Source organism: Hemiscyllium ocellatum, chromosome 2 (genome assembly GCF_020745735.1).
Source record: "Hemiscyllium ocellatum isolate sHemOce1 chromosome 2, sHemOce1.pat.X.cur, whole genome shotgun sequence".
Classification (NCBI taxonomy): domain Eukaryota; kingdom Metazoa; phylum Chordata; class Chondrichthyes; order Orectolobiformes; family Hemiscylliidae; genus Hemiscyllium; species Hemiscyllium ocellatum.
Window position 1 is genome coordinate 35,395,403 of NC_083402.1, and position 17,302 is coordinate 35,412,704.

The window sequence follows — 17,302 nt, forward strand, 5'->3', positions numbered from 1 at the left end:
GATATTAGGCAAGAAATTTCAAAAGCTGCATGGAGACAGATGATTGCAGGTAAAAGGGCCAGCTGGAAAATGGGAAGCCTTCAGAATTGTGATAACAAGGATCCAGAGAAAGTATATTCCGATCAGGGTGAAAGGAAAGAGCTGGAAATGTGTTGCTGGTTAAAGCACAGCAGGTCAGGCAGCATCCAAGGAACAGGAAATTTGACGTTTCGGGCCAGAGCCCTTTCCTGATGAAGGGCTCTGGCCCGAAATGTCAAATTTCCTGTTCCTTGGATGCTGCCTGACCTGCTGTGCTTTAACCAGCAACACATTTTCAGCTCTGATCTCCAGCATCTGCAGACCTCACTTTTTACTCTACAGGGTGAAAGGAAAGGCTGGTAGGTATAGGGAATGCTGGATGACTAAAGACATTGAGGGTTTGGTTAAGAAAAAGAAGGAAGCATTTGTCAGGTATAGACAGGATAGGTCGAGTGAATCCTTAGAAGAGTGTAAAGGAAGTAGGAGTATACTTTAGAGGGAAATCAGAATGGCAAAAAAAAGGGGACATGAGATAGCTTTGACAAATAGAATTAAGGGGAATCCAAAGAGTTTTTTACAAATATATTAAGGACAAAAGGGTAACTAGGGAGAGAATAGGGCCCCTCAAAGATCAGCAAGGCAGCCTTTGTGTGGAGCCACAGAAAATGGGGGAGATACTAAATGAATATTTTGCATCAGTGTTTACTGTGGAAAAGGATATGGTAGACATAGACTGTAGGGAAATAGATGATGACATCTTGCAAAATGTCCATATTAGATAGAGAGGAGGAAGTGCTGGATGTCTTGAAACGGGTAAAAGTGGATAAATCCCCAGGACCTGATCAGGTGTACCTGAGAACTCTGTGGGAAGCCAGAGAAGTGATTGTTGGGCCTCTTGCTGAGATATTTGTATCATCGATAGTCACAGGTGAGGTGCCGGAAGACTGGAGGTTGGCAAACGTGGTGCCACTGTTTAAGAAGGGCGGTAAAGACAAGCCAGGGAACTATAAACCGATGAGCCTGACCTTGGTGGTGGGCAAGTTGCTGGAGTGAATCCTGAGGGACAGGATGTACATGTATTTGGAAAGGCGTGGACTAATTGGGGATAGTCAACAAGACTTTGTGCGTGGGAAACCATGTCTCACAAACTTGATTGAGTTTTTTGAAGAAGTAACAAAGAGGATTGATGAAGACAGAGCAGTAGATGTGATCTATATGGACTTCACTAAGGCGTTGGACAAGGTTCCCCATGGGAGACTGATAAGCAAGGTTAGATCTCATGGACTACAGGGAGAACTAGCCATTTGGATGCAGAACTGGCTCAAAAGGTAGAAGACAGAGGGTGGTGGTGGAGGGTTGTTTTTCAGACTGGAGGCCTGTGACCAGTGGAGTGCCACAAAGGATCGGCGCTGGGTCCTCTACTTTTTGTCATTTACATAAATGATTTGGATGCGAGCATAAGAGGTACAGTTAGTGAGTTTGCAGATGACACCAAAATTGGAGGTATAGTGGACAGCGAAGAGGGTTACCTCAGATTACAACAGGATCTGGACCAGATGGGCCAATGGGCTGAGAAGAGTTTAATTCAGATACATGCGATGGAGATGGAGTTTAATTCAGATAAATGCGAGGTGCTACATTTTGGGAAAGCAAATCTTAGCAGGACTTATACACTTAATGGTAAGGTCCTAGGGAGTGTTGCTGAAAAAAAGCGAGCTTGGAGTGCAGGTTCATAGCTCCTTGAAAGTGGAGTTGCAGGTAGATAGGATAGTGAAGAAGGTGCTTGGTATGCTTTCCTTTATTGGTCAGAGTATTGAGTACAGGAGTTGGGAGGTCATGTTGCGGCTATACAGGACATTGGTTAGGCCACTGTTGGAATATTGCATGCAGTTCTGGTCTCCTTCCTATCAGAAAGATGTTGTGAAACTTGAAAGGTTTACAAGGATGTTGACAGGGTTGGAGCTATAGGGAGAGAATGAACAGGCTGGGGCTGTTTTCCCTGGAGCGTCGGAGGCTGAGGGATGATCTTATAGAGGTTTACAAAATTATGAGGGGCATGGATAGAATAAATAGACAAAGTCTTTGCCCTGGGGATGGGGAGTCCAGAACTAGAGGGCATAGGTTTAGGGTGAGAGGGGAAAGATGTAAAAGAGACCTAGGGGGCAACCTTTTCCACGCAGAGGGTGATACATGTATGGAATGAGCTGCCAGAGGAAGTGGTGGAGGCTGGTACAATTGCAACATTTAAGAGGCATTTGGATGGATATATGAATAGGAAGGGTTTGGAGGGATATGGGCCGGGTGCTGACAGGTGGGACTAGATTGGGTTGGGATATCTGGTCGGCATGGACAGATTGGTCTGTTTCCATGCTGTACATCTCTATGACTCTATGTTAGACATGAAGTACTCATTTATCTTCACTCAGGAGGAGAATGGAAGTACAGAAAATAGAACTGATGGACTGTGAAGTTCTTGAGCAGATTGATATAAGCAGCGAGGAGGTAATGGATATTTTGGTGGATTTAAAAACTGACAACTCCTCAGGTCTGGAAGAGGTTATTGTGGGAGATGAGGGAGGAATTACAGACACCCTGACCAAAAATCATCTCTGGCCACAGGGATGGTGCCAGAGGACAGCTAGCAGATTAGGCAGCAGCCAAGGAGCAGAAGAATCAACGTTTTAGGCATAAGCCTTTCATCAGGAAGGGCTTATGCCCAAAAATGTTGTTTCTCCTGCTCCTTGGCTGCTGTTTAACCTGCTGTGCTTTTCCAGCATTCTAGATACAAGTCTGGTAAACATTCCTGAAATGTTTGCAATACATTTACATACTTCCTTGAAATCAGTCGACTAATATTGTACAGGGGACTCCAGATGTGGTTTTACCAGTACCCTGTACAGTTGAAGCATAACCTTCTTTTGTATTCAATGCCCCTTATGTTCAATGACAACATTCCTAATTGTTTCACATATCTGCATACTGACTGTGATTCATGCACTAGGAAACCCAGATCACTTGCATATGAGAGCTTGGCAAATCTCAGATTTAGATAATATACTTCATTTTCCTTCCCAAATGGACAATTTCACATTTTCTTACAATATACTCCATTTGGCACATTTTTGCCCCCTCACTGAATCTACAGATTTTTAAATCTCCTTACAAACTCTTCATAACATGCAAGCGGTCTCATGCTTCTGACCTGTATTGTTCTTTGTGCTCTATTTTGAGAGCAGATTTCCCTGCTGGAGAAATAAAATCTTTGTACCTAACTTGTCAAATCAAAATAATTTTAGTGCATGTTGAGACAATCACTTCTCAACATCCTATACAAAGGCAACCTATTCTCAAATTCATTTTTCTAAACCAGGTTGTTCTAAATCACTTGCTGAAATTGTGGTTTGGAAGAGCCGGTGTAGGACTGGGGTGTACAAAATTAAAAATCACAATATCAGGTTATAGTCCAACAGGTATATTTGGAAGCACCAACTTTTCGAAGCAGCGCTTCAAAAGCTAGCATTGCCAAATAAACCTGTTGGACTATAACCTGGTGTTGTGATTTTTAACTTTGCTGAAATTGGACTGCATCATTTCAGAAGGTCAAAGCATCTTTCCCAAAACTGACCAGAGCATCCCAGACTGGTCTACGTATAACAAACCATCATATCCTCAAGCCTAAATTCCAGGCACCCGAAATACAAAAGACCAAATTACTATAAGGATATACTCACAATGGAAGTAGTATAGTGAAGGTTCACCAATTAGTTCCTGGGATAAAGACTTGTTCTATAATGGGAGGACAAGTAAACTGGGGCTATATGCCTGGCCTATTCCTGCTCCTAAATTTATGTTTATATTTTCAGGTGCTCAGAAGCATACAAGATTCTGAAAGGGTTTAATAAAAATGCAGAGACTAGTAACAGGTCTTAGGATAATTGGTTGTTAATTCAGGACTTCGACAAAGAGAAAATTATTTTACTCAGGAGTTAAGAATCTATGAAATCCTCTACCCTCGAGGGATGTGGGTGTCAAATATATTCTGTTTTCCAAAAAAGCAAAGACTTTTGGCACATTACATTGAGCCTTATTCAGTTCAATCAGAACTTACTTATTAACATATAGTTTGTACAATAGCTTGAAGATAATGGTAAACTGCATTCTGGCAAATAGAATACCAACAATACATCACAATTCTTCAAAAAAACCTTGAATTCATTTTTAAACTTCTTGACCATGTGCAGCTTTGTTGAGTTAAAAACAAAACTTGATTTTAGGCCACATTTTATTTCACTCTCACATCATCATAAATACAGAAATTTAAAAGAATTACTTACTAACCTGAAAGCTTTGTAGAGTGGTCTGTACCAACAAATAAATGAACAGGGAGTAAAAAGCAAAAACCAGAGAATGGCAAGGCCAAAGTCCACACCTCGGTAGCTATCAACACAGAACCAGGCAAGGCAACCAATAATATTTACCAGGAGTGTTACTGCATGGACTGTGGAGAGAAACAAGTTTAAAAAAAAAGGTTGAAAGCACAACATTTTAGGGAGATGCAAGAACATAACTTTGCAGTTGAAACTAATTTTGGTCAATACTGATCAGAGAATTCCTTTAAAACACTATATTACTTATGTTTATTATACATCACTAACAACAAAAACTTGCACGAGTGAATAAGTTATCAATTTTTAACATAATACCATGGTACAAATTTAAATTACAACACGAATGGGAAGGTTAACAGCATCTAACAGTAGAGAGTCTGCCCATTCAATTACTTTAATGTTCTCAAATTGATAGGCATTGATCCAGTTAGTGTTTAGAGTTACCTGGAGTGGGTTTCAAATCTATTTAAAGTTAACTGTTTTATTGAGATGTGTCTCTTGATTAAACTTAAGATATAAGCCACAGGTATTAACTTAACCAGGAGCAGTATTTTGTAGAGGAATAAGACAGTGCTATTTTCTGGGTATGTAGACTAAAAGAAACAAAAATGGCCTTTAGTAGAGTGATATGCTCTTATCGGACGTGGGAGTTTAGGGTTATAGTGGATAATATCTGCAATAAATGCCAATGGATGTGAATCCTATCAGATCGAATGGATCGACTGGAGAGACAGTTAGAGGCAGTGAGGAATTTACAAGAGCAAGGGGATATGATGGATGGCAGTTTTCGGAAGGAAGAAAAGTCGCAGATACACGGTCACATAAGTGCAGGAGAGGTAAGAGACGTAGGCAGTGAGTGCAGGAGTCTTCTGTGGCTATCCCTGTTTCAAACAAGTATGCTGTTTTGGAAAATGTAGGGGATGATGGGTTCTCAGGGGAATGTAACACGAACAGCCAAATTTCTGGTACAGAGATGGCTCTAATGCAATGAGGGGTACGTCGGGTTCCAAGCGATCATTTGTGTTAGGGGACACTCTAGTCAGAGGTACAGACTGACATTTCTGTGGCCAGCAGCAATACATCAGAATGGTGTGTTGCTTCCTTGGTGCCAGGATCAAGGATGTCTCAGAGAGGGTGTAGAATGTTCTCAAGGGGGAACAGGGGCCAGCAGGAGGTCATTGTACATATTGGAACCAACGATGCAGGAAGGGAAAAGGTTAAGATTCTGAAGGGAGATTAGAGAGAGAGTTAGGCAGGAATTAAAAAAAAGGCAGAGAGTCGTAATATCTGGATTACTTCCGGTGCTACAGCTCGTGAGGGCAGGAAGATGACGATGGAGCAGATGAATGCATGGCTGAGCAGCTGGTGAATGGAAGAAGGATTCACATGTTTGGATCATTGGAATCTCTTCTAAGGTAGAAGTGACCTGCACAAGAAGAAAGGATTGCACCTAAATTGGGAGAGGACTAATACACTGGCAGGGAGATTTGCCAGAGCTTCTTGAGAGGATTTAAACTGATATAGTGGAAAGGTTGGGGGGGATACTCAGGCATATATTGAGAAAAGACATCAATCTGAGATTGGTACAGTTGAGAACAGAAGCAAGTCAAACAAACAGTCAGCACAGGCAGGGACAAAGCAAAGCAAAGCAAAGCAAAGCAGAGAACAAGGTAGGACTGATAAATTAAATTGCATTTATTTCAATGCAAAAGGGCCTAACAGGGAAGGCAGATGAACTCAGGGTATGGTTAGGAGAACGGGACTGGGATATCATAGTAATTACAGAAACATGGCTCAGGAATGGACAGGACTGGCAGCTTAAATGTTCCTGAATACAAATGCTATAGGTAGGTTAGAAAGGGAGGCAAGACATGAGGGGGAGTGGCATTTTTAATAAGGGATAGCATTACAGTTGTACTGAGGAAGGATATTCCCAGAAATACACCCAGGGAAGTTATTTGGGTGTAACTGAGAAATAAAGGGATGATCACCTTATTGGGATTATATTATAGACCCCCTAATCATCAGAGGGAAATTGAGAAACAATTTTGAGAGGAGATCTCAGTTACCTGTAAGAGTAATAGGGTGATTACGGTAGGGGATTTTAACTTGCTGATCATAGACTGGGACTGCCATAACAGTAAGGGTTAAGATGGAGAGGAATTTGTTAAGTGTGTACAAGACAATTTTCAGATTCAGCATGCGGATGTACCAATGAGACAAGGTGAAAAATTTGCTCTACTCTTGGGAAATAAGGCAGGGCATGTGACTGAGGGGTCAGTGGGGGAGCACATTGGGGCTAGCAACCATAATTCTATTCTTCGTTTTAAAATCATGATGGAAAAGAATAGACCAGATCTAAAAGTTGAAGTTCTAAATTGGAGAAAGGCCAATTTTGATGGTATTAGGCAAGAACTTGCGAAAGCTGATTGGGGGGTAGATGTTCGCAGGTAAAGGGATGGCTAGAAAATGGGAAGCCTTCAGAAATGAGAGAACGAAAGTCCAGAGAAAGTATATTCCTGTCAGGGTGAAAGGAAAGGCTGGTAGGTACAGGGAATGCTGGATGACTAAAGAAATTGAGGGTTTGGTTAAGAAAAAGAAGGAAGCATATGTCAGGTATCATCAAGATAGATCGAGTGAATCCTTTGGAAAGTATAAAGGAAGTAGGAGTATACTTAAGAGGGAAATGAGGAGAGCAAAAAAGGGGACATGAGATGGCTTTGGCAAATACAATTAAAGGAGAATCCAAAGGTTTTCACAAATACATTAAGGACAAAAAGGGTAACGAGGGAGAGAATAGGGCCCCTCAAAGATCAGCAAGTTGGCCTTTGTGTGGAGCCACAGGAGATGGGAGAGATATTAAACAAGCATTTTGCAGTGTTTACTGTGGAAAAGGACATGAAAGATATAGAATGTAGGGAAGTACATGGTGACATCTTGAAAAAAATGTCCATATTACAGAGGAGGAAGTGCTGGATGTCTCGAAATGCATAAAAGTGAATAAATCCCCAGGATCTGATCAGGTGAACCCTAGATCTCAATGGGAAGCTAGAGAAGGTGATTGCTGGGCCTCTTGCTGAGATATTTGTAGCATCAATGGTTACAGGTGAGGTGCTGGAAGTTGGCTAATGAGGTGCCACTATTTAAAAAAGGAGGTAAGGACAAGCCAGAAAACTATAGATCAGGGAGCGTGACGGCGGTGGTGGGCAAGTTGTTGGATGGAATCCTGAGGGACAGGATGTACACGTATTTGGAAAAGCAAGGACTGATTAGGGATAAATCAACTAGGAGAAAGTGAGGACTGCAGATGCTGGAGATCAGAGCTGAAAAATGTGTTGCTGGAAAAGTGCAGCAGGTCAGGCAGCATCCAATAAGCAGGAGAATCGACATTTCAGGCATAAGCCCTTCTTCAGGAATCCTGAAGAAGGGCTTATGCCCCAAACGTCGATTCTCTTGCTCCTTGGATGCTGCCTGACCTGCTACGATTTTCTAGCAACACATTTTTCAGCTCTGATTAGGGATAGTCAACATGGCTTTGTGCGTGGGAAACTTGTCTCACAAACTTGATTGTGTTTTTTGAAGAAGTAACAAAGAGCATTGATGAGGGCACAATGGTAGGTGTGATCTATATGGACTTCAGTAAGGCATTCGACAAGGTTCCTCATGGGAGACTGGTTAGCAAGGTTCAAACTCATGGAATACAGGGAGAACTAGCTATTTGGATACAGAATTGGCTTAAAAACGTAGAAGACAGAGGGTAGTGGCGGTGGTGGTGGAGGGTTATTTTTCAGACTGGAGGTCTGTGACCAGTGGAGTGCCACAAGGATCAGTGTTGGGTCCACTGCCTTTCGTCATTTATATAAATGATTTGGATCTGAGCAGAAGAGGTACAGTTAGTTTGCAGGTGACACCAAAATTGGAGGTGCAGTGGACAGCGAAGAGGGTTACCTCAGATTACAATGGGATCTTGATCAGCTGGGCAATGGGCTGACAAGTGGCAGATGGAGTTTAATTTAGATAAATGTGAGGTGCTGCATTTTGTGAAAGCAAATCTGAGCAGGACATATGCACTTAATGGTAAGGTGCTAGGGAGTGTTGGTGAAGAAAGAGACCTTGGAGTGCAGGTTCATAGCTCCTTGAATGTGGAGTCTCAGGTAGATAGGAAAGTGAAGGCAGCGTTTGATATGCTTTCCTTTATTGGTCAGAGTACTGAGTACAGGAGTTTGGAGATCATGTTGCGCCTGTGGATTGGTTAGGCCACTGTTGGAATATGCGTGCAATTCTGGTCTCCTTCCTATCAGAAAGTTGTTGCGAATCTTAAAAAGGGTTCAGAAAAGACTTACAAGGATGATGCCAGGGTTGCAGGATTTGTGCTATAGGAAGAGTTTGAATAGACTAGGGCTGTATTCCCTGGAGCGGAGGCTGAGGGATGACCTTATAGAGGTTTATAAAATCATGAGGGGCATGGATAGGATAAATAGACAAAGCCTTTTCTCTGGAGTGGGGAGTCCAGAACTAGATGGCCTAGGTTTGTGGTGATAGGGGAAAGATACAAAAGAGACCAGAGGGGCAACTTTTTCCACGCAGAGAGTGGTACATGTATGGAATGAGCTGCCAGACTAAGTGGTGGAGGCTAGTACAATTGCAACATTTAAAAAGGCATCAAGATGGGTATATGAATAGGAAGGGTTTGGAGGGATAAGGGCTGGATGCTGGCAGGTGGGACTAGATTGGGTTGCGATATCTGGTTGACATGGACAGATTGGACCGAAGGGTCTGGTTTCCATGCTGTACATCTCTCTGACTCTATGACATTATAACATTAGGGAGGGTGGGGTTTATGCAGAGTTTCAGAAAACAATTCTAAAAAGCATTCTCTTTCCTTTCTGGAAACATTAATTGCAAATAAGTTGGTGCCTTTTGTTTTGAAAATTCAGGCTTCATACAATGTAGATATTGAACAAATTGATCTTTTTTCATACTGAAAACACTTACAAATATGATCAGGTAGTAATCCCTGCACATTTACTGTAATCAGTGGGAAGCATTCTTAATAAGCCAAAATGTTTGTGCAAATTTAAATATTCTACATCCACAGAATATTCTAAGTATTAAAATTCAAAGAGGAGTGGTAGAATTTACATACACATCCATAAGTAGTAGAGCATCTTGACTGTTTTTTGAAATTCAACAGGGATATCTACAGAGAGGTCCTGATAGAAACATGGCCCCACAGGGCATCGTTCAGGAAGGGGAGGCCAATTGTTCTTCCGAGCTGAAAAGGAAATAACTTGTTGTGTACAGTTCTTTAGACAATAGGTAATAAGCTCAATTTCCTCCCAGCCCAGAAAGAAAAATCCTCCTGAAATAAAAATGCATTTCTGATAATTATGCAAATGCAACAGAGAGCAAAATTATGACAGACTAAGTAGAATGCCATAATGATATTTTTATTAGTCTTTGATACTTTTTGAAAATAAGCTGACCCATAAAAGCAACTATCATAGAAAACTGCTTTTCACTTCAACAAGCAATATGTCAGACATGCAATACAATGATTAAATAGTTGTTATATATGTACTGGATGATAATCTAAACTATGGTTTATACACCTGATAGCCCAGGTGTATAAAATACTGTAGAGTGATTGGCAAAGTTGGATGCTTGAACTGAAATAATTTTTCCCCAAAATATTTGTTAACTTTGTTGAGAGTAGCGAATACAAGCTATAAATGTCACATCTTACTAATATAGGAAATTTGTGTACAAGTGCAAGTGCAAGGATAGTCTTCAGAAAGAATATGACCACATACGATCATAGCTGAGATTTTTCATTTCACGTTCCCGCCGATCAAGCTCTGCTGCTTTTTGCTCTAATTCTTCCTGACGTCTCAGCAGCTCAGCCTGGGCTGCTGCAGTTTCCTAAAAGACAAAATTCAAACTCACTTATATACACAAATTCAGTGCTTTACAATACACTGAAAGTCTATTAGAAAACTAGCACTCACTTTCCAAATTGCTTTTAAAAAAAAGGTAATTGTGCTCTAAGAACTTCTTTAGAGAATTGATAGCCTACACAATAAAAGCAGCAATTCTCCAAAGTATGTAACTCTGACAAAATCGAGGCTTACCATAGAACCACAGGCTGTGACTGGGCAGGGAAATACTCCATCATAGGTTATGTTGTTAAAATTTCTGCATTATCACAACATTAAAAACGATTGCCAAGTAATGGAATTAGAGTTTTGAAAAAAGATGTATGGAACACAGCAAAGACCAAGCAGCCTCTTGAACCTGCTCTGTCATTCTGGATCATAGCTGATCATCTATGTCAACACTTTCTCTTGGATGTGCATGCATGATTGAGCAGCACTTGAACAATCCAGAGAGGTAACAGCTACACTAATAATCAATTTGATAGTCAGTAGACCTCATAACACAGCTCATTTGTGCTTGCTCAAAGCAGCATATAGTCACACACATGGAGTTGTTCTTTACAATTGAAAAGGAACATATTCAAACCTTTGCACTTTTTAATTACTTGGGAGTTTAGGGAGATAATAGCTCCTTTCTCTAGAGGCATACTTCTTCCTCTCAAATAGGTGAAATGATATGAAACTGACATTTGTCCTGACGAGTACAAGATAAAAAAAATGATTCAACAACATTTCTCTTTTCAGCAGTAACAAAATTGCCTCAAAACATTTACTATTGTTGAATGTAGGCACACAGTTTCTCTAATCTGTAACGTTAAGGACTTGAAAATGCCTATCATTTCACTGGCCTGAAGAGAGTGAGGATTGTGTATTGTGTTTAAAGAATGTATAGACATATGCAGTAGGCCATTGAGCCTGTTCTACCATTCATTGAGATCATTGTTGATCTGATTGCATCAAATCTACATTTTGCTAACCACTGATAACATTTCAGCCTTTTCCTTAAAGGAACTCACCTGTGCCTTAAGAATACATGATGGAGGTGCCAGTGTTGGACTGGGCTGGACAAACCTAAAAATCTCACAACACCAGGTTATAGTCCAAAAGGTTTATTTGGAAACACTAGATTTTGGAGCGCTGCTCCTTTATCAGGCAGCTGCTCCAAAAGCTAGTGCTTCCAAATAAACTTGTTGGACTATAATCTGGTGTTGTGAGATTTTTAAGTTTAAAAATACACAAGGACTCTGCTTCCACTACTTTCAGGAAAGGAGTTCCAGAAATGCTACTCAAAAAAACCCCACAAGAATCACATCATGTTCTAAATAGGTGGCCTCTGATTTTTAAACAAATTACCATGAAAAGGAAACAACATTCATGAATTTTAAACTTGCCTGTGTATGAGGTGCATAGGTGGGTGGTTCCTCTGTAGGCTTCATTATAGCGGGTTGTGTACTCGGCATAGGATGCTTTTCAGCATTTCCTGGGGGTGCCTGAATAATCAGAAAAAATCGTACGCATTTTAATACAACCAAACAAACCAGCAGTAACATCATGGAACTTCACTTTAATATTAAAGTATCACAGAAGCGAAGCTCTGCTCCACAATCTCAATAACTGGATTGTAAACTGGAACTGGCAGAAATATGCTCATCACATACCGTCATACATTTTTTATAGCACGGAAACAATCCTATTTGCCAGTATGTCACCCACATCCTTCTAAATCCCTCCTCTTCACGTACCCATCCAGATGTCTTTTAAATGCTGTAAAATGTAATTGCCTCGCTCTCTCTGGCAGATCATTCCATACATGCACCATCCTTTGATTAAAAATGTTGCTCCTCAAGTCCCTTTTAAATCTTGCCCCACTCACAAACCTCTATGCGCAACAGTATTTTTTTGAGATCGCTGCCTAAAGGTGACAATTATCTGTCAAATCACGTCAAAGTACCACGACTTTTAAAAAAATCTATATAATAGGTAGGGAAAGGAGAATGCTAAAGTCTACCTTACCCAGAATGGGATATAGACCCCATGCTTCCGACATGCAAATTGTCTAGTCAACAAACATTAACTAGCACCTCACGTTAGATTTTGAAAATTGTGTGAATACTATTTCTCTTCTCGCTGAATTCTCAAATTCCAAGCAGCTTGCAATAAGGACACACCCATAATCATAGACAACTTCAATTTACACAGATTGGAAAAACTAGCAATGGTAACATGGAGAAGGATCTTGGGCATGTGATGGTTTTGAAGACCAACACGTTGAAGAACCAATAAGAGAATAGGCTATCAAAAGAATCTATTGAGAGGGTGGAAGTGAAGAAAACTGTGCTGTGGAAATTAATATGGCTGACAAATCACCAGGGCCAGAGAAACTATATCCCAGAGTAGTGAAAGGAAGTAGCCTTTGAAATACAGGCCACATTTGCAGTCATCTTCCAAAATTCTAGACTTTGGAGCAGTTTCTACATAGAGGGTGGCAAATGTAACCCCACTACTTCAAAAGGGAGGGAGAGAAAATGCCAGAATCACAGACCAGTTAGTCTTACATCAGTAGTGGGGAGAGTGCAGGAGCCTACTTTGAAAAGATTGAAAGCAATATTTGGAAAGTATGAACAGGATTGAACAAATTAAGCATGGACTTATGACAGGCAAATAATGCTTAACAAAAGGAGATTTGTGAGGACACAATGAATTAAGGGAAAACTAGTGGCGTTGTATATTTGGTCTTTCAGAAAGCTTTTGATAAGGACACTCATAAGCAGTTAGTGGGCAAAGTTACGCAAATTGGCCAGGGTTAATAAACTGTCACGGATCCAAATTAGATGACAAGACATGAAACAGAATGAGAATAAATAAGTCTTTTTCCAAGGAGCAGGCAGTGGCTAGTGGGGTACCACAATGATCTGTCCTTACTCCTCAGATACGCATGCAATATATAAAATGAGCTGGATAAGGGAACTAAATGCAAAATTTCCAATTTTGTTAATGACACAAAATTGGCAGGGATTCAAAATGAAGGAATATCCAAGGAGACTTAAAAAGTGATTTGAAATGAATGAGCAGCCATGCACTAAAGGTGAAAAAAGACGAAGTCATTATAGCCCTATTGGACAATCAGGCTGCGCTCTCATTAGAGAGACGGGGGGGGTGGTGGGGGGGGGGGGGAGAGGATTGAGGAAAGAGAGAGAGTGCAAGGGACACACACACACACAAACACAACACTGGTGGCTCAACTGAGTATTCATCATACCTCAGAGGAGACATTGAGAAGGTGCAACCTTTGTAGTATCAACAGCCAGCGTAAAATTTGAACAAATGCACTTTGATATAAGAAACAGAACTGAAGAGTATTATTCAAATAGATACATTGAGAAGTGTAGAATGTACAGAGGAATGGGTGTCCTTGCCCCACTATTCAGTGAAAGTTGACAGGCAGATGTAACAAGCACTGTTTGCCTTTGGTGTGTGTGTGTGTGTGTGTGTGTGTGTGTGTGTGTGTGTGTGTGTGTGTGTGTGTGTGTGTGTGTGTGTGTGTGTGAGAGAGAGACAGACAGAACGAGCGTGGAATCCCAACAGTTCAAAGAGAGACCATTTGGCTCATTGAGGAGTATCCCACCCAGACCAACCCCACCTCTCCAACTCTATCCCCATTGCCCACATGTGCCATGGCTAAATACTGAGACAGCCCATCCCTGGACACTACAGGACAATTTAGCATAGCCAATCCATCTACTCTACACATACTGACTGAGAGGGGAACCAGGGCACCCAGCAGGAACCCACAGAGACACGGAGAACACACAAACTCCACACAGATATAGTCACCCAAGTCTGGAAATGAACCCAGGTTCCTGGCACTGTGAGGCAGTGAGCATTTCAAACACCCTCTTCACTCTCCTATCTACCTGCGACTCCACTTTCAAGGAGCTACAAACCTGCCCTCCAAGGTCTCTTTGTTCAGCAACACTCCCTAGGACCTTATACACTTAATGCTAAGTCCTGCTAAGATTTGCCTTTCCAAAGCGCAGCACCTCACATTTATCTAAATTAGACTCCACCTGCTACTCCGCGGCCCATTGGCCCATCTGATCAAGATCCCGTTTTATTGAGATAACCTTCTTTGCTATCTACATCTATAATTTTGGAATAATCTGCAAACTTACTAACCATACCTCTTATGTTCACATCCAAATCATTGATATAAATGACAAAAAGCAGAGAACACAACACTAATCCTTGAGGCACTCCACTGGTCACAGGCCTCCAGACTGAAAGGCAACCCTCTGTCTTCTACCTTTGAGCCAGTTCTGTATCCAAATGGCTAGTTCTCCCTGTATTCCATGAGATCTAACCTTGCTAACCAGTCTCCCATGGGGAACCTTGTCGAACGCCTTACTGAAGTCCACATAGATCACATCTACTGTTCTGCCCTCATCAACTTCTTTGTTACTTCTTCAATAAAGTCAAATCAAGTTTGTGAGACATGATTTCCTATGCACAAAGCCATGTTGACTATCCTTAATCAGTCCCTGCCTTCCCAAATATGTGTAAATCCTGTCCCTCAGGATTCCCTCTAACAACTTGCCCACCACTGATATCAGGCTCACTGGTCTATAGTTCCCTGGCTTTTCCTTAGCATCTTTCTTAAACACTGACACCACGTTAGCCAACTTCCAGTCTACACACAGTATATTCAAGAAAAGTATACATACATTTTAGATTTTAAAAGGAAGGGTATGGGGAGAAAAAATGTGGAAAATGGCATCAAGATAAAAGATCAGCCATGATCATATTGAAAGATGGAGCAGGTTGAAGGGACCAAATTGCCTACTCCTGCTGCTAGTCACTATGTTTTTAATGAGGATTAAGTTTCACATAGGGACAAAATAGCAACTTAAATAATGAAGCACACTATTTTGGGAAGAAAGAAATCTAATGAATGAAATTAATAACTTGGTAAGCGGGCAGTTCCAATAACTAGAGCCTTCAAATGCTGAAACTTATGAATTGGAACATATACCAAAGTAGCTCTTCCAACATCACTTGCCTTCTCTAGTTCAAAAGAGGAAGCGGTGATCACATTGTGTACTGTCTAGGACAATAAGACTCTCGATTCTCCATTCATATATTGCTACTTACAACTGACATTTAGAATTTAACTCTTCAGTTGAACACCTTTGTCTGATTGCAGCAAATGCATTTAGCACAAAATTTAGGACCAACAGCAAAACTGAAAATTGAAATTCTCATACCGTCCGTCCACCTGTGAAAGGATTGTATTCCTCTAATGCTGGTGGAGGATTTCTTGTCACTTGTGTAACTGATGGATCCTGGGAAAGAAAACAATAAGAATCAATACATGAACTGGTATTTTAAGAAAATATAAATATAACTACTATTCAACTAACAGAAATAAGCTTGTAAAGCAGAAAAATCAGGAGTCAGTCTTTACTCAAATTCTACATTTATTCACATAGAAACAGTTATTAATACTGGATTGTGGAGTTACCCAATGAGCCCCCTGACCTTTGACCACATTTTCATGCATACAATTAGTGGATTTCCTTTCTTTAAAAAACTTAAATAATATTCAGAGAAATATTTCAAAACAAACTGAAAAGGATGATTTCTTGTATTCTCCATAATGTTTTCCTCCCTCAGACTTCCAATAATCTTTTGATACCATTCTGAGCAATCAGGGATTAATGACACAGAATCATACAGCATGAAAACAGACAGCTTGGTCCAAACTAGTCCACACTGACCATGTTCCCAAACTAAAACTAGCCCCACTTTTTTGTTTGGATTTGGCTCATATCCCTCCAAACCTTTCCAATTCATGTATATATCCAAATGTCTTTTTAACATTGTAACTGTACCTGCACCCACCACTTCCTCTGGCAGTTCATTTCTCACAGTCACTAAACGAAAAGGTTGCCTCATATATCCTTTTAAAAACTCTTTCTCCTCTCTCCTTAAAATATGTCCCCTTGTTTTGAACACGCCCACCCAAGGGAAAGGATCCTTGCCAATCACCTCATCTTTGCCGCTTATGATTTTATAAACTCAGGGTGCAAGTCATCAGGTCCTGAAGATTTGTCACCACTTGGTCCAATTCATTCAGTGCTACAAGATATCTGCCAAAGTTTCTCAGGATTGTGTTCTATTCCCAACCATGTTCAGCTACTTGATCAACTTTCTCTTCAGGAATAGGATATTTGCAATGATTACACCATGTCCAGTACTATTTGTGACTCCTCAAGTACTAATGCAGTCCATGTCCATATGAAACAAGACCTGGATGATTGTCCAGGCTTGGTCTGCAAAGTGACAAGTTACATTTACCCTATACAAGCACCAAAGGCAATTCCCTATTCTTCACAAAATTACATCAACCTGTTTGACCTTGAAGATTTCCCTTTCATCTTAACATTTGTTGCACACCAGCAACATTGATCCTTCATTTTTGTTTCCCTCCACTTGCACTTTTAATCAAGTGAATATTACCCCACCAAAAAAAAATGTTTAGAACATTCCACGACCTAAAATGATTTCAGTTCACCCCTTACACAGAAGCTTCTCCAATGTTTTGGAGATAGAATGACACACCCACTTTTACCACAAGAGCTATGTTTACCCAGCTTAAAGTATTTTTAAAGCAAACTTTATTAAGAACATAACAGCCCTCTATGTCAACCTTTCGAACCAATCTGAAGCCTATCTAACCTACAAGATTCCATTTTCATCCATATGTTTATCCAATGACCATTTAAAATGCCCTTAAAGTTAGCAAGTCTACTACTGTTGCAGGCAGGTCATTCCACATCCCTATTACAGAGTGAAGAAACATCAGACATCTGTCCTAAATCTATCATGCCTCAATTTAAAGCTATGCCCCCTCATGCTAGCCATCACCAGAGTAAAAAGGCTCTCACTGTCCGTCCTACGTAA

At 40.7% G+C, this 17,302-nt stretch overlaps 1 protein-coding gene across 1 annotated transcript in view; it reads right to left on the reverse strand.

Moving 5' to 3' along the window:
* scamp1 (secretory carrier membrane protein 1) overlaps positions 1 to 17,302 on the reverse strand; it is a 66,807-nt gene that overhangs the window by 17,656 nt on the left and 31,849 nt on the right. Inside the window, exons 2-6 of the mRNA XM_060835792.1 lie at positions 15,604 to 15,681; positions 11,734 to 11,832; positions 10,220 to 10,328; positions 9,553 to 9,681; positions 4,357 to 4,516 (exon numbers count right to left, since the gene is read on the reverse strand). Of these exons, the coding sequence (XP_060691775.1) occupies positions 4,357 to 4,516; positions 9,553 to 9,681; positions 10,220 to 10,328; positions 11,734 to 11,832; positions 15,604 to 15,681 (575 nt within the window). The remainder of the gene's footprint in view (positions 1 to 4,356; positions 4,517 to 9,552; positions 9,682 to 10,219; positions 10,329 to 11,733; positions 11,833 to 15,603; positions 15,682 to 17,302) is intronic.